General features: G+C 42.9%; 2 protein-coding genes across 2 annotated transcripts in view; both read right to left on the reverse strand.

The window, feature by feature from the left end:
- Positions 1-3,142: 3,142 nt before the first annotated feature.
- LOC310854702 (monoacylglycerol lipase abhd6-B-like) lies at positions 3,143-9,642 on the reverse strand (the record flags this gene model as incomplete). The annotated part of the gene is made up of 8 exons (XM_083759375.1): positions 3,143-3,319; positions 4,308-4,408; positions 4,653-4,707; positions 6,604-6,761; positions 7,500-7,632; positions 7,742-7,855; positions 9,195-9,354; positions 9,635-9,642. The coding sequence occupies 8 exons, from the start codon at positions 9,640-9,642 to the stop codon at positions 3,143-3,145; spliced, it is 906 nt and encodes a 301-aa protein (XP_083615501.1).
- An 8,393-nt stretch (positions 9,643-18,035) lies between these two features.
- The window catches only part of LOC310877017 (kinesin-like protein KIFC3), a gene marked incomplete at its 5' end in the record, with an annotated part of 40,645 nt that continues 35,003 nt past the window's right edge, over positions 18,036-23,677 (reverse strand). The window contains 3 exons of the mRNA XM_083790663.1: positions 18,036-18,374; positions 22,511-22,637; positions 23,392-23,550. Of these exons, the coding sequence (XP_083646789.1) occupies positions 18,232-18,374; positions 22,511-22,637; positions 23,392-23,550 (429 nt within the window). The 3' untranslated portion in view covers positions 18,036-18,231. The remainder of the gene's footprint in view (positions 18,375-22,510; positions 22,638-23,391; positions 23,551-23,677) is intronic.

Genomic DNA, 23,677 nt, shown 5'->3' on the forward strand with positions numbered 1-23,677 from the left:
TTGTGTACTGGTGGGTTAGCGTCACTGCTGCAGGTCAACGTCACACTGCTGCCCTCTGCTGGCTGCACCGTCCGGTGCACTGACCTCCACCAATACATTCACTGGTGCATCTGGATATCAGTGTTGTTTTTGGAAGCAACATTTGATTTTAGTTTTAGTCATAGTCTTTTGAATCACATTTTAGTCACCTGGAATGTCAGTGTTAGTCTAATTTTAGTTGACTAAATGTCAGGCGGTTTTAGTTGACTAAATCTACGATTGATTTAGTTGACTAAAATGTATTTTGGCGGGCCTTGATGCCACTATAGTCCCTTCCTAACATTTTAGTCTAGTTTTTATTTGTTGACGAAATTGTCAGTATATTTAGTCTTAGTATAGCTTAGTTTTAATTTAGTTTCCATTTAGTTTTTGTCAGTGAAAAAAGGCAGTCAACGAACATTTTTCGTCTTAGTTTTAGTCGACGAAAACAACATTGCTGGATATAAACGTCAAGAAGAGTAAAGACAAATAACTTTTGACCACAGTAGATATTGTTATATAAATAAATATTGACATTGGACTGTGACATTTTCTCTTCTTTCTTTCTTTGCTTACAGAGAACATGAATGGAATGAGGTGATGACATCTGGGATCCATGTTTGTTTGTTTGTCCCCCGACAGGTGTACTGTCCAGACTAGTCTGCAGGAGACACATGTCCTTCACCAGCTGAGGACCAGTGGAGGAAACTCTGCTTCCTCCGTCTCTGCTCGCAGGTGTAGATGTCTACTGGAGGGTTGCTTCCTCCGTATCAGGTGTCTACTGGAGGGTTGCCCCTCTTGGAACCCTACATAAAGCTTTTCTGACATTTTGGCGGAAGTAAACATGCTCTCTAAGATCCTATCTGCGGCGTGTGACGGCCTTTTTTTGCTTGAGTTATTCTGAATTCGGGAACTTTAAGTACCTATACATCCCGCTGCGAATATCTCCTGTGGCGCGGAAGCCGTTAAGTATTTTTACTTTGTTTGACCGATTTGGTCGCTTTATTTCTTCTTGTTTGTTTACCGTTTATTGTACCGCCTCCCGGTGTGCGGTTGGCTTGTGCGGCTACGTCCCTGCCTCTGATCTGCTCTGTCATAGCTATAGCGCCACTAGCTAGCCAGAAAGGCGGTACAATGAGGTGTCAATAAACAAGGAAGGAAGAGATTAATCAAAGCGACCAAATCGGTCAAACAAAGATTAAAAATACTTAACGGCTTCCGTGCCACAGGAGATATTCGCAGCGGCATGTATGGGTACTTATACTTCACATATTCAGAAACCCTCACACGAAAAAATGTCGTCAAAGAGCGCAGACAGGCCATAAACACGTTGTTTATGTTTTAGTATGGCTGCGTACCAGGTGGCAGGATACTGATGCAACAGGACCCAATGCACTGGGTCTAACAAATGTCAGAAACTTCAGTAGCATTGGGTTCTGCTTGGAGGGCTAACTGGAGGGTTGCCTCCTTTTTACCATGCAGGTGTATGTGTCTACTGGAGGGTTGTACCAGGTAGACACCTACACCTGGCAGGTGTAGGTGTCTACTGGAGGGTTGCTTCCTCTGCATGAGACGGACGTACATAGCCAAAATTCTCATGTTTGTGTGTTTTTATATCAAAAGTCAATACAAATGTAATTACTTCTTACGAAAACGTGCTGAGTGATACTGTAGAAGCAGTAGAAGGCTATGGACCAGAGCTAGGTGTGTTGCAGCTGTGACGACTAGTGATTTCAGCTGCTGTTACCTTATGTTGGAATCTTGTTTTGGTTCCATACGATGATCAACACACAGTGAGTGAAGGCAGCCTCCTTTTGAGCAGCAGCACGTTGAGTCTTGCAATGGCTTCACTCACGGATAAATACTTTCCCAGTCCTTGTTTTTTGTAACTGCATGCATTCCCTTTTCTTTGCCGTGGTCTGCAGTTTCTCCTCCATGTTTCTCCACAATTTTCGCTAACGCTAAACTTGTGCTGTGTTTGTTGTGTTGTTTTGGTGGGCGTTCACTAAACTAGCGTGCCCGGCTGTTTGATTGACAGCCAAATGAGCCAATCCTATTCCTACGGTATTACGCTGCCTACCCGCACACACACACACACACACACACACACACACACACACACACACACACACACACACACACACACACACACACACACACACACACACACTAATCAGGCCCAGGTGGACCAGGTGTGCATACGCCCCTGGACTGGCAGGCCTTCTACTGGTGTCAGCGCCTCAGAGGTACATTATACTTTACTTTGCCTTTGTATAGGCACAGAAAATATATGCAATGCAGTGCATATTCTTTAGATATGCCCAACCCCAGACCATAAAGAATACAGACTTTGTTACTAAAAATACTGTTTAATTATACTCATAATAAAACGGTGTACATGCACTTTCACTGGGAAGAAAATGGCATACAGTTAGCTTACATTATTTCAACAGCAAACATTATTCAAACACAAATAATGCAAAACTGCAAATGTCAATCGGTGCTCAAAAAAAAAAATCAGTACTCAAAAGTACTTGTGCATAGCCTACTGTGCTCAAAAAAAAATCAGTACTCAAAAGTACTTGTGCATAACCTACTGTACATATCAGTCAAATGTGTAAAAAGGTACAACATGCAATATACCATTTAAAGTGCAAACATCACCCAAATGTATATAAATGTTTATCAACTCTATTCTTGCGTGGGGTTTCCTGGCACAAAATACTTTCAGGTGGAGTCTGTATCCAAAATACAGTACATTGCAACCACTGCTCTGTAGGTCAGAGTTTATGTGACTAGGCTACTCCTTCCTTCTTTCCTTTTTACATGCCCCTCTCTGGTATTATATAATTTACTGGGATAGACTAGTTAAATAACAAAAATAATAGACAAATATGACAAAAAATAGTCGATAAAACTTATTGGGATTTTCATTTTTGATGAGAATCGTGAGAATCAAATATTGCCTTAATCACCATCATCCAATTTCTCTATTCTGCATTTTATCTAACCTTTATATTATTTTCTTCTTATTGAAATTTTAAAAAATGGTTTCTCAGAACAATGTGTTTTCATCTAACATTTATATTATCTTCTTCTTCTTGAAATAAAAACAAAAGGTTTCTCAGAACAATGTGTTGCGGTTGCCGTTGACTTCATGGGCAGACAGAAAGTCCATGAGGAGCTCAGCAGTCTTCCGGGGTCTCTCAATGACGACAGAGTGACCGCAGTCGTCCAAAAGTGTCACCTGACAGTCAGGATGGACCTTCTGCATCACAGACGCTCCCGAGACATCGACCACCTGTGGATGTGGGGCGGATAAAACCGTTCTGCTGTCAGACTATTTTATAAACGGTAATGTACTTTTGTCTTGTTGACTACTGTGTAGCTACTGTCTCTGCAAACGCATTCCTTGTACAGTATGAACTAGGGTTTTATATATTTCCTAAATATTTGCCCTAAATATTATTACAAATACTGCCAGGTTCTGTTTGGCTCATTGCTGGATATAATTTGACTGTTTACTAGTAGTAAACAGTTCAATGACTGGAAGTACTACCTTTAGTGGTACTTTTAGTTTCAGTTTTACAGGGAGCCCAACATATGGTGGATGGATAGTTCAAGGGACTGTCAGTAGACTTACAGTATATGCCTTCCAAGTAGTGGAAGCATACCGTTCGGAATATAGGCCTATTATAGTAGACCCTAGTAGAATGTCGTCCATCTACAGTAGGTCCGTGCAGAAGTACCTTTGTTGACATTCACCCTCATAGCTTATTGGTGATTATGAAATGGGATTAAGAACTGGGTTTAACTGAGAAACACTTTATAGAATTGTTTCCTCCTGAGATCATTTTATATCATCTGCATTTGGTGGTCTGTTTGAGCTGCTGTACTTTCGCTGATGATAACTCTGCACCTCCCGCACATCGGTTTGATAATAACACTTCATGAGAAGTGTGGAATACCAAAAGTTGTCATCGTCATTGTGTGCTTTTCAATTCTGATGAATTGAAAATGGTGGACCGTATTGTAAACAAGTGATATGCTTTACCAGTGTGTCGTTCCAGTTCAGCTTCCCGTAGCTTTGTTTAGTTGGCTCGACAGCAGATTTAAACCGTAAAGATTATGACATTTTGTGATTGTACAAGTCTGCTGCAGACAGTGCTGAGCCAATCTATCAACGCTATGGGAAACAGAACCTGAACAGGAAACTCAGGACTGTCTACAGTTATGCACATACAGAGACTACAGTATATGGACGGGGATTTAACAATGTGCTTTGTTACCTTGTCGTGTTTGCCCCAGATCACCTGGAGGGGAGCTGTGATCAGGTGCAGGTTGTCCTGGAGAGAATGACGAGATCTTTCTCCTACAATCTCCAGAAACGCTAACATGGACACAAAAACACAGAAGTATGCACACAAAGGCGCACACACACACACACACACACACACACACACACACGCGCGCACACACACACAAATTGTAGAATCCCAAGAAAACATAGTATCAGCAGTAGTACAGCATTTAGTATGTAGTAGGCCTAGTAGCAGTAGTAAGTAGCACTCACCTTCTCTGTAGAAGTCATTTAGTATGTAGTGGGCCTAGTAGCAGTAGTAAGTAGCACTCACCTTCTCTGTAGAAGTCATTGTTGGGGATCCGTTCATCAATGAGTCCCTGTAGAATCTGCAAACAGCAACATAATGTAATCCCGCTGCTCTTTAAACAAACAAATAATGTAAACGCAATGCTGTAAATAGGCCTGTCACAATTATTACATTATCAACTAATCACAATTTCCTGAGATAATGCATTTGAGAGTGCATGGTCATTTTGCTAAACATAGAAAAAAAACATTGTAGATCGGCTATATTACGCATTTTTAAACTAGAGGTGCGGGCCGCTATGCAGCCCTCACATCTATAGAGTTCTACGTCTCAATCATGGTGTCGAGGGCTTTGTCAGAGTCTCCGTGTTCCTGTCAGCCATTGCTCAGGGGTATTCTTGAAGGGCGCTATAGCCCCTCCTATAGAGGCTACAGCTGTTGTCCCCACACGTCTCAATATTTGCCATTGACAATGAACGGAGAAATTACGTCAGAAATCCGCTAAATATGACGGAAATTACACATTAAACGCCATTGACATTGAAGGGAAAACGTACGTCATATGTAAATGAGCAAATCGGCTAACCAATCACATGTTGGTGGGGAGCCCTTGGCCAATAAGGGACCACCTTATGTATCTCATGTAGCAATGGCAAATGTCCGCTAACATAAATTGATGTACGATGACAAGAGCGCCCCTCATTTCACACGGGTGTGATTTTTAAAATAGCAGATATTATGCAAGCTCACAGCACGACATCACACCGCAATACCACTGCTATAAGAGACCACCTTAAAGCTTACCAAAAGATAAATAAGTTATTTTAGAGGCGCTATAAAGCGTCGCAGTCCCACTCCCTTTCATGACGACGACAGGCCCAGGAAATAATCCCCTGTTCATTTTCCCCATGGACATTTCAAAAATAATTCATTTAAAGATCTGTGAGCCTCGAACAAAGCCAACTCGGATCGTGACAAGACATGACAACAAGCACAATATTTTGGGACCAAACAAATAATTTACAAAGAAGAAAAACAACAAAAAATATGTAACCTGGCTTTTGTTTGTCGTCATGATTTGTCACGATCCGAGTTGGCTTTGCTGGGCCTGTCGTCGTCTTGAAAGTAGAGTATAGTTGTAGTAACAGCAGTAATATAAATAGAAATAACAGTAATAGAACACAGTAATACCTTCTAGTAATTGAGTTTCATTAGGTGGGATGTATTGTAGTACTAGTAGCGCCAGTGTAAGGTAGTAGTAGTAGTCAAACTCCTTCTCACCAAGTAGTAGTAGTACTAGGAGTACCAGTGAGGTGGTGATACTTATAGTAATAGTGGTAGTACTTGTAGTAATACTGTAGCCTACCTTCCTGTAGAAGGCTTTGTTGGGGATCGGTACGTCAATGATTCCCTGGATAATCTGTAGAAGAAAACGGCAAAATAATGTAATCACACTGCTCACGTAAATACGCTTGCGTTGTCACACCGCGACTTCTCAGAGCAAAAACGCAGGTCTCATTGAAAATGAACTATAAGGCGCGTTGTATCGCTCCCCGTTTGCAAGGCCCATTAAGGTTCAAGGTTGTACTCCCATTCTGACCTGAGATCAGATTCATACGAGGTTTCCACTGGACACACACTGGTCCTGATGAACCCATTCTGACCTGAGATCAGATTCTAGAAATGTCAGTCGCTCTTCGATTTTTCAAAAATAGCAGACCTACAAGCTCGTATCGCGCCACTCGGTGGTGTGATACGAGCTTGTAGATCTGCTATTTTTCAATAGCTAAAGCATAACATGATGCTGACACCAAAATGGGTGCCCGTTCAGAATGGGTTAATTTGTGTACAGGTATATATAAGAGTAAAACGTATTCTTTGCAATGCAGCAGCATAGATAGCGATATTAAAGTATTAAGTGTACCAGTGAGTAGATATAGTACTAGTGGTAGTAGTACTGTATAGTAACACTGTACCTGTCGAGGTATTTTGAAGCGTACGTCACAGCAGAGCGTCAGCATGTCTTCCATCTCTTGTGGTGTGGACGGGATCAGAGGAATATCTTGGACGTCCTGACTGTTCTCTATCTCCTTCATTCTCTTTATGAACACGCTCTCTGTGGGGGCATCCAACCCTGGGACGAAATGCAAGAATCAACATTTGCCTGATGAAGACCCAGCAGGTCGAAAAACATTGCAAATTGTTGCCTCTAAATAAAGTACGTCTCATGGAGCTCTAGAAACTAGTGTGCGGATGTTCTGTCTCTACATATTGGACACTTTGAGGTGTAGTGGAGTAGAAGTAAAAGTATTGGAAATTGGAAATACCTCAAAGTTGCGCTTAACCCAATTTGGGGGCGGGAATCCCTTTTGGTTATACATTATGGTTACGTCATAATTTAGCTATTGAAAAATAGCAGATCTACAAGCTCATAGCGCGCCACTCGGTGGCGCGCTATGAGCTTGTAGATCTGCTATTTTTTTTAAATCGTGAAAATGTGGCACAAATTTGGAATATATAAATGCAGGGCGCTATATAAATGCACCATTTACCATTTTGATTGGATGACACAGGTTGAGTGAATACAGGTGAGCTGTCTGGGGTGTTAAGGCTCATACATAGTCTGGATTTTCGGTGGTGGGGTGACCACCGAACATGACGTCACTGAGCCGCGGTGAAGAGCAAACCACCGCCACCGCTCCAGCCCTTCTCTCTGTTTTTTACTCACCACGGTGGTCAGCTCACCACCGGAGCGGTGGTCACCTCACCACCGAAAATCCAGACTATGAATAGGCCTTTAGTGTAGTACCTGCCGGGCAGATGAGGGTGACTCCTGACAGGTGAGCTGTCTGGGGTGTTAAGTGTGTAGTACCTGCAGGGCAGATGAGGGTGACTCCTGACAGGTGAGCGGGGAAGCGGGCAGCGTAAACCCCCGCTACGTTCCCTCCCATGGACGTACCGACCAGGTGGAATGGACGTCTGTCTAGACTGACGCTCTGTACAAACTACACACAGACAAACACGCGTCTTAACTTCATTCTATTACATTCTATGACCATGAGTGCTATTAAAAAAAACCCCGAAAAGGACCATAACAATATTAGTTATTATTACCTGATGTATACGTTTGACTTGTCCCTCTATGCAGTAATCTTCAGCATTTGTCCTGCTGGTCCCTTCATGTCCAGGCATGTCCAAACACACAACATGCTGGCTCTTTGGTAGGCACTGTACACAAAAACACACCGGTGTTATTAGTATTCCAACTAATCTAGGTTTCGATGTTTACCCGATAACCTAGTTTTCTTTGAAGCACAATTATCTTTGCGCAGAATTTCATGTTATTTCTTTCTATGTTGCCCTTCTGTAACATACTTTGGAGATTATTGCACTTCTGACCATTTAACAAGTCTGCTAAAACAGGGCTGGGCAACTTTGACGATGGAGAGGGCCACTATAGTTCCACTATCAACAAAAACACCCTGAAGACCTTAACAGGAGCCCTCGTACAAGGTTTCTTTGACTATGCATGCACCTCTTGGTACCACAGCACCTCAAAGGCCCTTAAAACAAGGCTCCAGACCTCCCAAAACAAACTGGTCAGGCTCCTACTTGGCCTCACCCCCCGAACCCACCTCACCCCTGCCCACTTTGACAGGCTGGGATGGCTTAGGGTCGACGACAGAGTACAGCATCTTGCAATGGGTCTGGTCCACAAGATTCGATACACCACCAAGATACCCATGTACCTGTCTAAATACTTCCTTAATGTAAACGAAATCCACACCCACAACACCAGAGGGAGTGCAACAAACCATGTACAACACAGATTCGGCACAAACAAGGGACTAAATTATTTTCGCTCCTATGCCACCAAAATGTGGAACGCCCTACCAACAGTCATTAAGACATGTGAATCCCTTGACTCCTTCAAAACCGCTCTCAAAGGGCACCTACGGATGGCTGCAATTCGAAACTGGCCCCCGTAAAATCTGAATCCCCCACACCCCCCCCCCCCCCACCCCTTTTCCCCTCACTGTATATGTATCTTTTCCCTTTTTGCTTCCTATATGATGAATTCCTGTTCTGTTAGAAGTGTCTATTTGTATGTCTCTAAATGTTTTGATGAATTGAACAATGTGGACCCTGTTGTAAACAAGTGTAATGCTTAATTGGGTCGTCCACTCACAGTTAACAGTCTTTGTATTGAGTTTGTGCTTGAAATGTACTGTAATTCTGCAAACTGTTAATAAATATTTCAATCAATCAAAAAGAACAAACACACTCACTCCAGAGGGTCACATACTGTCATACAAAAATAGCAGATCTACAAGCTCAAAACGTGTCGCACTGCGACACGTTTAGATTTTGTAGATCAGCTATTTTTGCTATATTCTAATTGAAATCCTGAATTATTATTTGTTCTATTGAATTGGAATCCTGAAAACATTTAGTTATGTTATCTTTATGAACTAAACACAAATACATTGGACAAAAAAAGACAATAACATTTTAATACTATAGTCATTAAGTTACATTATATATATATACAAAATTGTTGCGATACCTTGACCATATAGAGCCACATGTCTTTGTTCAGTGAGAAGCCATGCAGTAGCAGGACCGAAGGTGTGGCGCCCCCTGGCGTCCCACGGTGGGAATAACAGAACCTGTACTCCCCGCAAGAAAGATAGTCTACTTTCAGACCCAGCCTGTGCCTCGAAAGCCTACGACAGAGGAGAGGAGAGGAGACAAGAAGGTGCTTTTACGATACGATACAACTTTATTGTCAGCTTGCACTGAAATTTGTTTTGCGTCCATGACTTCACCGTAAGAAGATACAGACAAAGACCTACACAATACATTACAAAAGATACATTACGGGACACAAATCACAGAAGCAGACAGGAACAAGAAAAATAGAACATATCCTTACCGATTTGTTTGCATAAATTGTGCATTACATTCACACATATTCATGCAGAAGAAACCATGCAAGGCACGAACCTGCGCATCGGGAGCAATTAGGGTTCAGAGTCTTGCTCAAGGACACTTTGACACTGCCCGGGTTAGAACTGGGAACTTTGCTGTTCCCATCCGGCCGCTCTACCGGCCGCTGACTCTATACCCCTGATTCGCATTCAGTTGTACCCATTCTGACCTGAGATCAGATTCATACGAGTTTTCCACTGGACACACACTGGTCTGATTAAACCCATTCTGACCTGAGATCAGATTCTAAAAAATGTCAGTCGTTCTTCGATTTTTCAAAAATAGCAGACCCTTAAGCTCATATCGCGCCACTCGGTGGCGCGATATGAGCTTGTAGATCTGCTATTTTTCAATAGCTAAAGCATAACATGATGCCAACACCAAAATGGGTGCCCGGTCAGAATGGGTAAAGGGGATATTTCACTTTCAAGAAAACCTTTGGTCATTAAATCGTCTACTCAGTCTTATGTGAACACCCCAGACAGTTTCCAAGTTGCTTCAGTCAGTATTTAGATATTTGATATTCATTTTAGCTGCCCCGCCCCCTTCCTATATACAAACCCATTATAACTATCATACTATAATAAGTACAGTACTTAAGTAAAAGTACTTAATTGCCACCACTGTAACTGGTAATAAACACAGTAGGCTACCTACCAGTTATAAAGCTTGATGACGGCAGCAGGCCAGAACACAAAGGAAATGATGAAAACCAGGATGGGGAGCGCAAGGGTACTTCCTGATAGCATTAACATTGTAGCCAAATCCAAGTCCATCATTCCAGGCTCCTTTAAGGAAAACACAGTGGATATTAAAACAATAATAATTATAGTCACGGGGCAGCCTGTGCCCTAGCCCCTCTCGGGACCTTAACGGCTTCCGCGCCACAGGAGATATTCGCAGCGGCATGTATGGGTACTTATACTTTACATATTCAGAAAGCCTCACAAGGAAAAACGTCGTCACAGAGCGTGGCTAGGGGTTAAACATGTTGTTTATGTTTAAGAATGGCTGTGTACCAGGTGGCATGGTAGTAGTGCAACAGGACCCCATGGACTGGGTCGAACAAAATGTCAGAAACTTCAGTACCATTGGGTTCTGCTTGGAGGGCTACCTGTGCCCCATACACACACGCTTTGATTAAGGACATTGCATGCACACAAACACAACACACAGCTGCATCCAACTATTAATTTAGACCACCAGGCCGTTTGGAAAGCAACTGAAGTGGGTATAGTGGGGCAGACAGGGCCTAACATGATCTAATGCATCTAATGCCATGAATGCATTCACAATTTATTCACAAATGATTCAAATGATTCACAATGATTCACAATGATACAAATGTTTCATAATGGTGTACGTGTACAAATGAAATGATACACAGACTTGCATGGTAAAACATTCAGTTTATTGTAACCCGTGTCTGTTTAGCTCTTTGTTTGTCACCTGTATTTTATGGCCTCTCCAGTGCTGGCACTCTTCTGAATGAATCTGAACTGCTGAACCAGAGCAGGACTCAACCACTCAGTTTAAGAAGGGAAGGGGAAGGTGCCAAGTACTGTTGAGGAGTAGGGGTGTTTCACAATGTGGATGAGCAAAGTATGTCTACTATCTTTTGAAATGAATGAAAATCCAAATTATGTATAGTCTAAAATAGAACATCTATTTGATCGGTTAGTTATTCATATTCATCTGATATCTGTGAGCTTGTAGATGAGCTAATGGGAGTTAATTGGTTCTCTGTTTATGGTAGGATCCTCTCCTATAAAAGGGAAACTGCAGGCATGCAGATCTGACCCACTCATCAGTTGTGCTCGGGCGCCCAGTGAGAGAGAGCTGCCAGGGCCCTTTTAAAATGTCATGGGCATAGCTAGCTAGTTAGCTAGCTAGTTAGCTAGCTAGCTAGTGCAGTTTCTGTTCACAACAATGAGCCAAACACGGGTTACAATAAACGGAATGTTTTTACCCTGCAAGTCTGTGTATCATTGAATAGTTCTCCTGGTGGAACCACTTCCCCTGCTGGACAACATTTGCATTCAGGGCCCGCCGCCGTACCAAAGTGATACTTCAACTGAATTGTCACCCAGCCTATTAGAGCCACACAGTATTTAACAGGAAAGTGTCTGTTAGAGCATACAGTAGTATAGGCCTATCACCAATATCCCTATGTAATAAGGTTGCAACTTTTAAGTAGCTCTGGATAAAAAAAAAAGTCTGCTAAATGCCAAAATAACAAGTCACACTCCCTCAGTACACGTTTTTTATTTTATTTAATAATCTCTCAAGACACATTGAATCTCCGCAAATTCATTCAAAGGAGGGAAAAAAAACGTTTTATTTTTTTGCCGGTGCAATCTGGGCCTGGGGTTCCCCCAGATTGCACCTTTGGTAACACAGAATCTGCCGAAGAGATTTACTTTAGGTAAACATGTATACCTTTGGCAAGACAACAAATCCAGCATGGCCATTCAGAAAAGGTTAACCCATTCTGACCTGAGATCAGATTCATACGAGGTTTCCACTGGACACACACTGGTCTGATTAACCCATTCTGACCTGAGATCAGATTAAAAAAATGTCAGTCGTTCTTCGATTTTTCAAAAATAGCTAAAGCATAACATGATGCTAACACCAAAATGGGTCCCCGTTCAGAATGGGTTAACCCTTCCTCGTCTGGTTCTGACAGACAGGTAGTGTGTGCAGGCTGGGTGGTGTGTGATGATAATCCGGTTGAATTATTGGCTACTGCGGTGGCGGGCCCGGGAGAACAATAACACGACACGAGACAGTATCACGCTAAAGGTTCACAAAGTTTATTACACACAACAGGAACATACAGTATATAGTGCTGGATCATAATGACGTGACAACAAGATATGAGATAGAAACGTGCCATGATAATGACTAATGCAGCAGGGCTGACCTTGCTAGCGCTGAGATATGTCTCTTAATTGTAGCCTATCCATAAAGTAGGCTACAGTACAGGCAGTACACAATGCATATCAAGTTCCAGTACACAGACTAAGATGGACTGATTATAACACCTTCACTGGCCCATTCAGCAAACTTAACCCATTTAGGACTGACACCAGATTCTTCAAATGTCTTCAAAATCCTGACAGTTTTCTGAAAAACCTATGTTTCTGTGTCAGTCGTTCTCAAACATTTCCATGTCAAGGACCCCCAGAATAAAGGATGGTTGCATTAACAATTTGTAATTGGTAAATTGGTAATACATTACAGATGATATAATCACTATTGTCAACAGCATATTGTGGAGGGGTGTTGTCCTTTTTCTTTTTGACTGCTAGTTGTGTATTGTGTTGTGTTTGTTTTTTTTTCCTTTTGTGTAAGTCATGTGTATTTTGTATGCTTTATTGTAAAAGTCATTAAAAAACTTTGATGACAAAAAAAGGACCCCCAGAATTATCTGTATTTGGCCACCGACCCCATCTGAAAATATGTTGTTCCAGGGACACCCCCCCCCCCCCCCCCCCCCAGAAGCAAGGATCTTAGTTAAAAACGTTCGCTCTGAAAGAAATATTCAAAGATTTGCAACACATTTTCACGATTTTTCAAAAACAGCAGACCTACAAGCTCATAGCGTGGCACTCGGTGCCGCGCTATGAGCTTGTAGATCTGCTATCTTTCAATAGCTAAAGCATAACAATGTTTAAAACACCAAAAAAGGTTCCCGTCCAGGCTCTTATCAGACTGATAATAAACTACCGGTATCAGTACACCTCATGGGCAAAACTGAATCCATTCTTACAGGGTCCAGAATTAACCTCTGCAAGGCCAAAGACTTCATGGCCAAAGTGAGTGACAATGTTATCACAAGGAAAGGAAATTGATTACCTACCCGGGTTGTATTTTAGAGGAAAATGTTTCCAGTGGGGAAAAATATATGTCAACAAGTAATCAGGAAAGTCAAAGAACAAGATTTTTTTAGCAGGATCTCCTTGGTGGTCAGTAGAAATACAGTGAGGACACTAGCTGGAGCCAGGGATGTGCTGGGCCCATAATTCAGCCCGGGAAGTGGAGGCTCTCTAGGCGAAACGAAACACAGACGAATCAAGGGCGTGTGAGCGCATTTTAGGTAACTTTAGGCCCTACAGTGACCTAGAATCATTGTCCATGGATGTCATGTTTATACCTGCCACAGAAGACAGTGCTGCATTGTTTTACACAAAAGGTTTTTTTTTTAGTAGCTCAGACAATGTAATACTTCCTAAGGATAATATGAGCATCAAAACAATATTTTAAATACTTTTCATTAGCACATGCATTCCATATTATTCCATAGGGCTGGACCACACATGGACATATATCATCAACGTGCAACAGAAGCAGTAGTTCCTATTGAGTGAAAGATTCTTTATTTATGAAAGAAATACAATATAAATAAATAAATATAATGTTTTAAGGCATATTTGTCTTATTAGCCAGGGATCCTTTTAAAATATTTTTAAAAAAAGCTACAAGGAATTAGCAATAAAGATTTTAAAAATGCATTAATCATTAATAAAATAGGGTCAACAAAACCCATCTTAACAATACAATGACATTAGTTTTGTGAATCTTCACTAGTCTAGTGTAGATTCTGTAACAAACATTAAATGCCATTGAATGGAGAATTTGTGTCGCGAATCGGCTTTCGGTATGTCGGTGGAAACCCTCGGCCAATAACTAAGGTATGTTTCAGGGTCGGTATGAGGTCAATAATTGATTAGAGCTTCACACAGGTGTGACTTTCCTACAAGGAGGGAGGAAAGCTCACACCTCCCAGTTGTCCTGAATGTAGGAAGACAGATGAACCCATTCTGACCTGAGATCAGATTCATACGAGGTTTCCACTGGACAGACACACACTGGTCTGATCAACCCATTCTGACCTGAGATCAGATTCTAAAAATGTCAAGTCGTTCTTCGATTTTTCAAAAATAGCAGACCTACAAGCTCGTAGCGCGCCACTCGGTGGCGCGCTATGAGCTTGTAGATCTGCTATTTTTCAATAGCTAAAGCACGACACGATGCCAACACCAAAATGGGTTCAGTTCAGAATGGGTTAATACCATGACCGAGTGTGACCCTCGTTGTAACCAAGTTGAACGTTTCAACCCGTAGAGGGCACTGCAACACTAGTTTGTGTGGTTCCTCGATAGTCTAGTATTTAAACGCATCACCTCAGATTGAATAGATAGAAATGGTATCTTATGATCATTAGCGAGTACTAATTATATTAAAAGTTTGAATGCTACTTTAATAAACACATTTGGTACATCATATTGCCTGAAACCTTTTTTTTAGTGATACCCCTTACCCTAGACGATGAGGATTAACATTAAAAAAATAAGTCTGATAGTCTGATGAAGAGCAGAGGCTCGAAATCTCACATCCATGGTATAAACTTTAAAGGAATCATTAAATAATTTTGGACCATCATCCAGTGTGCGGACCTTATCTTTCTTCTTTATTATTCTAACCTCGGCACGGCACATGGTTTTCATGCTTTATTGAGCTTTTCTGTAACATAAAAAAAAAAGGCCTTGACATTTCTGGAGAAAACTGGTCGCAAGAAGACAGCTTGAAATAATTGACATGAACTTGATTTTGAGTTTATTTAAAAAGGATATACAAAAAAAACAGATGGAGTAGAAATCTACATCAATGACAAAAGACAAGCAAGCAGAGATTGACAGCCAACATTTTAGCATCCCTCTCACACGGATGATAACAGCTCATTTATGCTTTGTTGAAACCAGTGCTGCTCGCTGAAGCATAAGTTGGTCAGTGGTTCATCGCGGGCGGGCCTTCGAGGACCCCCCCCTGGTACTGCTAGATAGAAAACTAGCAGCACTATAGTTCCCACAGGACTGCGTTAGGTGAATAACACTGAGGGTGAATGGTCAAGTTCAGCTGAGTGCATTTCTAAGCATTCCTATTTACACCTGTACAACAGCTCACAGGTCAGTAGCAGGCGAACAGCTAGGCTACACATACGTTTGTTCTGTCACACTAGGTCAGATTATCGTCGCTTGTAGTCGAAGCAGCAGCATGACGATAAGACACATAGACACATATTGAATGTTGCACCCGGTGGAGATGAAGTCCACTTAAATTGGAGGATTTAAAAAGGACCCTTTATCTGTGGTTAGTTCGTAGCATGTTCTACCACGGAGCTGTGACGCACCATAAACGGGATTGGCATTTCCTTTATGGCGAGTCTAGCTTCATTTGCACTATTTAGGAGAAAGGAATACGGCAACATAAATGGGAGCGTAATGTTTCCGTGGTGCATGGAGGCAGACGTCTGTATTGCCTTGCTACTTGTTCTAAAACACAAACGTCTACATAGGAACAGCTCTACACTCTTTGCTCGTACTGTATTGCTCAGGTCAGAATATAGCTCAGTATTAGTGGAAGTACCCTGGTTGGATATGGGAGGCCCATGACAAAAACCAAGACGGCACCCCCAGGAGAAGACCAAAGTAAAACAAAATAATTGAGAATTTAAAGCATCAAACACATAAATATATACCGCATTATGCATAAAATCAAACATAACTGTAATTGCATGTTAGAGGAACCTTCAAAAAGAATAAAGTGCAACTTTGAGGAATACTGTGATTGGAAAGTCTACCTTGTTTTTTTTGGTGTGGGGCGGGGGCGGGGGGGCATTAGAAAGAAAAGGTAGTTTGGTTTGATTACCTTCATTATTTAAATTGCAGAAACACAAACAAAGAAATGTTAAAAATAAAAAAAGAGAAAACGAACAAAAACTAAAAAAAACTCCCCACAAAAACAATTAATCGTTATTAGAGATGGAGGGCAGCTTGACCCAACAGCCTGGAGGGCAGCCAGTGTGGGTCATCTTGGGCAGAGAGGAGTGCTTTCTTGAGTCCACTTTGCCGCCAATGGTCAGCTCACCATCAGGAGTCAGGACGTGGACGGGGCAGTTTAATAATCACCCAATGATACAATGACTCATCTGTTAGTGGAGGAGAGAGAGAGAGCAAAAACAAAAAAAACCCACTGTAGCAGAGAGAGTATAGGAGATCTGCTCTATATAGAAAGTTCACAGCAGACTCTCCCCTTGAACACCAAACACTCCGTTACCCTCAGTCATTTTGCTGCCCCTTGCCTGCCAATCAAAGGGTTTTTACGTTTCCCCCGGGCGCGTCCTGCCAGGCATCATGTCCAAAGTGCTAAAGGTAGTGGATCAGTGTGCTGGCCCGACACACCCCACAGGCGCACAGATCTATCGCCGGGCCATTGTCCCATAGTGTGTTCTGGACGGCTCTGTGGTGGTGGTGGTGGTGGTGGGGGGGGGGGGGGGGGGCCTCTGGCGGTGGGGGGCCCTCAGGCGGTGAGTTTCAATCGTCCTGCAACAAAGCAGAGTCAGAGGCAGGTCAGCTGTGTGCGCTGTGTGTGCAGGTGGCGACAGCGTTCCACAGCATTAGCCAAGTCCACACACACACACACACACACACACACGCAACCCCAACCCAGCCACAAAAGCAGCAAAGATGACAAACAGAGGCCCATGCACGTTATCACAGCGAGAACAAGGCTCCTGCACTGTGTATGCTGCTCACTCACTCACTCACTCACTCATCGCTGCTGCTGGTCACAAAATATATTCTTATGCCAAGTCAGCACCTTGTATCTGTTGTGGTACAAATGAAGTCCAATGTTGGGCCAATGTCGCAAATGAGAATAATGGATTAATAAGCAAAAAAAAAACAAGATTCGTTGATCCGTTGATGATGCACAAGAATCCACCAATCGGATTCAACTATGTAGGTTCTTGGTCAGGGACACGTGATTTGGAAAGGTACGGGAGCAGTTGCCAAACTCCGCCCCCCTGGGGAACCACACCGGAATCCAAACCGCACTCATTTATGTTACTATACTTAGTTGTTACTTTTTAAACATTAATTGTTACTGACTGTCATGGGTGCAAACGGTGGGTGCGGTTTTGGATGCCAGGGGGGCGGGGTTTGCCAACAGCTGCCGTACCTTTCCCAAATCACACGTGAGGCGTACCGTACCATACAGCACGCTGTGGTCTGTGCACCACTGGGAAAGGCAGGGAATGGGTCTCAATTGAACTGAGCCGCAGAGGCACATGCAAATACATTCTTTGTGTGATGTGAATGAGCCTTCTGGAAGATATAAGAATACTTGAACGCGCGCGCGCGCACACACACACACACACACACACACACACACACACACACACTCTTACGTCTTAGGCCAGATACAAATAAGCATACAAATAAGCATTCAACCACATACTGTATACTCCAAAGTCAACACAAGACACAAACATGTACAGTACACACAAACATGTACAGTACACACAAACGCGCACACACACACACACACATTCTTAGGTCTTAGGCCAGATACAAATAAGCGTTCAACCACATACATCCAAAGTCAACACAAGATAAGACAAACATGTACGGTACACACAAACGCTCGCGCGCACACACACACACACACACACACGTCTCTGTCCGACCATGTGCCATACATGGCGATTTTGCAGATAGACAAACAAAGCTGGGGGCGGGTCCATCTGGGTTAGGAGGTGGGAGGTGTTAAGACAGGTGGGTGACGTCGTGGGCACCGGGCCACCATGCCATGCTGAGCGCTTCCATGCCAAAGCTAACCAAATGTTTAAAACCCCAACCTACCTGCCCACCATCCACAACCAATGGGCTGGCTCTGTCTACCTGTCTGTCTGGAAACCAATCAAGTGAAGACCACAGAGTTACCTCACAGGAACTCAATGGGTGTAAGCACACCTGGGATTCCATGCGCTGCCAACAGCCGCTGTCCGCCTTCCGGGTTTTTAAGACAGCTGGTGGATGGAAATGAAGCTCCACCCACGTCGGCCAGATTCCCAGGAAAAGCTTGCCCACGTGGGTGGAGCTTAATTTCCAGCCACCAGCTGTCTAAAAACCAGGAAGCGACGCCGGGCGGACGGCGGCTTTTGGCCGCGCATGGAAGCTTAGGTGTGCCTGCGCTGAATGAGTGGATGGATGTTTGCTCGTACATATAATCAAGTCTCACGTTTGCGTTACAGTGCAGTGTATGTACAGTAGGTGTGTACAGTATGCGAGTGGTGGGGTAGTAGGGATGCACAATATATTGACAAGAAATGAAATTCACTAAATTTGATAGCCGTTACGTTTGCAGTGTTAAAGGGTCTTTGTATGCGTGTCTTTCCAGGTGCTACTCCCTTCCCTCCTCATTAACCAATGCAGTGAGTAGAGGAATTACTGAATGGTTTGTTAGTGTTAGAACAATGGCAGTGATTTGGTGGATAATTATTAATATCAAATATTAGGCTCATGAGTCTTTTGCATGTTAAATGGTGCATTTATATAGCGCCTTTCTAAAAAAAATAAAAAATAAAACATTCAAAAACATTCACACACGAACTATGCGAGGCACCAACCTGCTTATGGGGAGCAGTTAGAGGTTAAGTGTCTTTGCTCAAGGACGCTTCCAACAGGTCCAACAGCCAGGAGGAGCTTGGGGATCGAACCGGGACCCTTCAGATTCCAAGACAACCACTCTGCCTCCTAAGCCATTGCCGCCCCCGATTGTACATTACAAAAACAGTAACACACAGCTGTTTTTGACCATAATGCCATGGGGATTTTTGCACACAGACAAACACGGCTGTTAATGGAAGTATTTGCATCTCTGTTCCCATCTATCCTCCATATACAGAGCTGCCAACCTGCACACATTTTGTGTACCAACCACGCAATTCTAGGTGTCTATACACCTATAATTGCGTGGTTGGTACACAAAATGTGTGCAGGTTGGCAGCTCTGCATATATACTGTACACTACAGTCCAACATGTTCTACCCTGCTCCTGAACTGCTGCCTGTGACCCCTACCATAAGCCCTCAATGGGGGTTGGGTTTTTGTGCCAATTCCCTTATTTCCATCGAAATAAGTAGTAAAGTGTGCCGCTTGGGGTTCAATTTTTGAACGATGGAAATAAGCGAATTGGCACAACACCCCAATGCCCCATTCAGTTCAATCCAATTCAATTCATTGAGGGCTTATGGTAGGGGAAATGGCCAATAATGCACTTTTGCACAAAATAACACCTCTTTGGTGGGGACGTAACGACTACAAATAAAGGTAAGAAAGCCTTCTAGCATGGAATTCTCCTTTAAAGCTCATTGGACTTGAGTGCCTGCTTGGTGAAATTTAACTTTCAGATATTATTGCCTAGATCATGTCACTGTGAAAATGAATATTGTACCATCAGGTCATCATGATATATTGTGCAGCCCTAATGAGCTCCGATATGACTGCCTAGTCTCTCGCATACGGCCAATCAGGTGAAGAAATCAGTGTTTTTGGCAGAACATTTCTATTTTAGTCGTAGTCTCTTCGATGGTTCATTTAGTTTTAGTCACATTTTAGTCACCTGGAATGTTTTAGTGTTAGTCTAGTTTTAGTCGACTAAATATCATACGATTTTAGTCGACTAAATCTAGTTGATTTAGTCGACTAAAATGTATCTTGGCGGGCCTTGCCCTTGATGCCGTTTCGACTGTTCCGACTGTTTTTTTTTCCACTTGCATGCAACTAATTGTAAAATGACTTATACTGGATCTCTTGTCCACTAGTCCCTTCCTAACATTTTAGTCTAGTCTAGTCATCATAGATTTGTTTTATTTAGTTTCCATTTAGTTTTCGTCAGTGGAAAAAGGTAGTCAAACATTTTTCGTCTTAGTTTTAGTCGACGAAAGGGTTTTATGGAAGATGTTTTTGCACACAATGCTAGTAGTTTCACAACTAAACAACATTCATGCCTGCCCCTCAGCTTCTGTTGAGACATTTCATGAAAATATCATGAAAAGAAAGAAGTGGTCTAATGTTAACATAAGCCAAAGTGGTCTATTCTACAAGCTCTCAATGTGTCACAGACTCATTGAGAGCTTATAGAATAGACTACAGTCACAGACTCATTGAGAGCTTATAGAATAGACTACAGTCACAGACTCATTGAGAGTTTATAGAATAGACTACAGTCACAGACTCATTGAGAGCTTATAGAATAGACTACAGTCACAGACTCATTGAGAGTTTATAGAATAGACTACAGTCACAGACTCATTGAGAGCTTATAGAATAGACTACAGTCACAGACTCATTGAGAGCTTATAGAATAGACTACTGTCAGAGACTCATTGAGAGCTTATAGAATAGACTACAGTCACAGACTCATTGAGAGCTTATAGAATAGACTACAGTCACAGACTCATTGAGAGCTTATAGAATAGACTACAGTCACAGACTCATTGAGAGCTTATAGAATAGACTACAGTCACAGACTCATTGAGAGCTTACAGAATAGACTACTGTCACAGACTCATTGAGAGCTTATAGAATAGATTACTGTCACAGACTCATTGAGAGCTTATAGAATAGATTACTTTGGCTTATTCACTTATGCTTAGATAGAAGAAATGCCTGACATCTCCAGAATCCAAATGACTGAAATCAGTCTTTAACTGTAATCCATATGTGTACCTGTAGAAAGCTGTGACTGAGACCTGTCATAATGTGTGTACCTGTAGAAAGCTGTGACTGAGACCTGTCATAATGTGTGTACCTGTAGAAAGCTGTGACTGAGACCTGTCATAATGTGTGTACCTGTAGAAAGCTGTGACTGTGACCTGTAATAATGTGTGTACCTGTAGAAAGCTGTGACTGAGACCTGTCATAATGTGTGTACCTGTAGAAAGCTGTGACTGTGACCTGTCATAATGTGTGTACCTGTAGAAAGCTGTGACTGTGACCTGTCATAATGTGTGTACCTGTAGAAAGCTGTGACTGAGACCTGTCATAATGTGTGTACCTGTAGAAAGCTGTGACTGAGACCTGTCATAATGTGTGTACCTGTAGAAAGCTGTGACTGTGACCTGTCATAATGTGTGTACCTGTAGAAAGCTGTGACTGAGACCTGTCATAATGTGTGTACCTGTAGAAAGCTGTGACTGAGACCTGTAATAATGTGTGTACCTGTAGAAAGCTGTGACTGTGACCTGTAATAATGTGTGTACCTGTAGAAAGCTGTGACTGTGACCTGTCATAATGTGTGTACCTGTAGAAAGCTGTGACTGTGACCTGTCATAATGTGTGTACCTGTAGAAAGCTGTGACTGAGACCTGTAATAATGTGTGTACCTGTAGAAAGCTGTGACTGAGACCTGTAATAATGTGTGTACCTGTAGAAAGCTGTGACTGAGACCTGTCATAATGTGTGTACCTGTAGAAAGCTGTGACTGTGACCTGTCATAATGTGTGTACCTGTAGAAAGCTGTGACTGTGACCTGTCATAATGTGTGTACCTGTAGAAAGCTGTGACTGAGACCTGTAATAATGTGTGTACCTGTAGAAAGCTGTGACTGAGACCTGTCATAATGTGTGTACCTGTAGAAAGCTGTGACTGAGACCTGTAATAATGTGTGTACCTGTAGAAAGCTGTGACTGAGACCTGTCATAATGTGTGTACCTGTAGAAAGCTGTGACTGTGACCTGTCATAATGTGTGTACCTGTAGAAAGCTGTGACTGTGACCTGTCATAATGTGTGTACCTGTAGAAAGCTGTGACTGAGACCTGTAATAATGTGTGTACCTGTAGAAAGCTGTGACTGAGACCTGTCATAATGTGTGTACCTGTAGAAAGCTGTGACTGAGACCTGTCATAATGTGTGTACCTGTAGAAAGCTGTGACTGAGACCTGTAATAATGTGTGTACCTGTAGAAAGCTGTGACTGAGACCTGTCATAATGTGTGTACCTGTAGAAAGCTGTGACTGAGACCTGTCATAATGTGTGTACCTGTAGAAAGCTGTGACTGAGACCTCCTGCGGGTGCTGGGGGTCCTGGAGGTGGAGGACAGGGTGGAGCCGGCGCTGCTGGCGCGGGAGATGGGCAAGGGCACGGGGGTCACCGGGGGGCTGTCCAGCTGAAAGAGGTTAGAGGTAAATGGTGCATTTATATATAGCGCCTTTCTCCAAGGCGCTTTGCATTCACACACACACACACACACATGCCAATGGCGGCGGAAACCATGCTAGGCACCAAACAGCACATCAGGAGCAATTAGGGGTTCAGTGTCTTGCTCAAGGACACTTCGACACCAACTCTGGGGGAGCCCACAGGGATCGAACTGGCAACCTTGCGAGCCACTCTACCCCTGAGCCACCACCGCCCCATATAGGTAAGCAACATGTTCCACTCGCAGTATGTTCCCCCCCCCCCCACCACACACACACACACACACATATACGGTGATTACTTACTTGAAAAGGGGCAAAGCAAACAAATACAGCTAATTGCTATAAACACATAACCGTTTCAACTGACAATGTCGTGTCAACGAATCACTAAAAAGACATGTCTATATTTGACATTATAAAAATGTTAAAATGAAATTAACCTTTCACGATGGTCGACACAGCTCTGCATGGTCTGATTTCATCATTTGATGTTTGTACGTGCGTGCGTGCGCGTGCAAGCTGCTAGGAAGCTTATCTATGGTCATGCAGAAAGACTCCCCACCACCTACCCACCATGGTCCAGCAATGATTCATTTCTGCATGGAATTGCTGCTATACAGGTGTCTGTATACAAGCTGTGTGTGTGTGTGTGTGTGTGTGTGTGTGTGTGTGTGTGTGTGTGTGTGTGTGTGTGTGTGTGTGTGTGTGTGTGTGCGTTACCTCCACGCTGTCGTGTGTCGGAGAGGAGGAGGTGGAGGAGTTCTCCTGTCTCCTGTAGGATACGTTGGAGGTGGAGGAGCCCAGCTCGATGGTGCGTACGCGCTGGGCGAACTTCAGCGAGCACACCGACTCACTCATGTTACTGACCAGAGGAGATACCTACAGCACAGGAGAGGCGGAGCGAGAACAATCATCCATTTGTGGGGCTAAATGTTTTATCTTCTATATATAGTCTAGCTGTGTAATATACTCTGTATTTACTGTATACTGCTGCTCGGTTTCTCTG

This window comes from Protomyctophum parallelum (genome assembly GCF_964188405.1).
Source record: "Protomyctophum parallelum genome assembly, chromosome: 2".
NCBI classification, from domain to species: domain Eukaryota; kingdom Metazoa; phylum Chordata; class Actinopteri; order Myctophiformes; family Myctophidae; genus Protomyctophum; species Protomyctophum parallelum.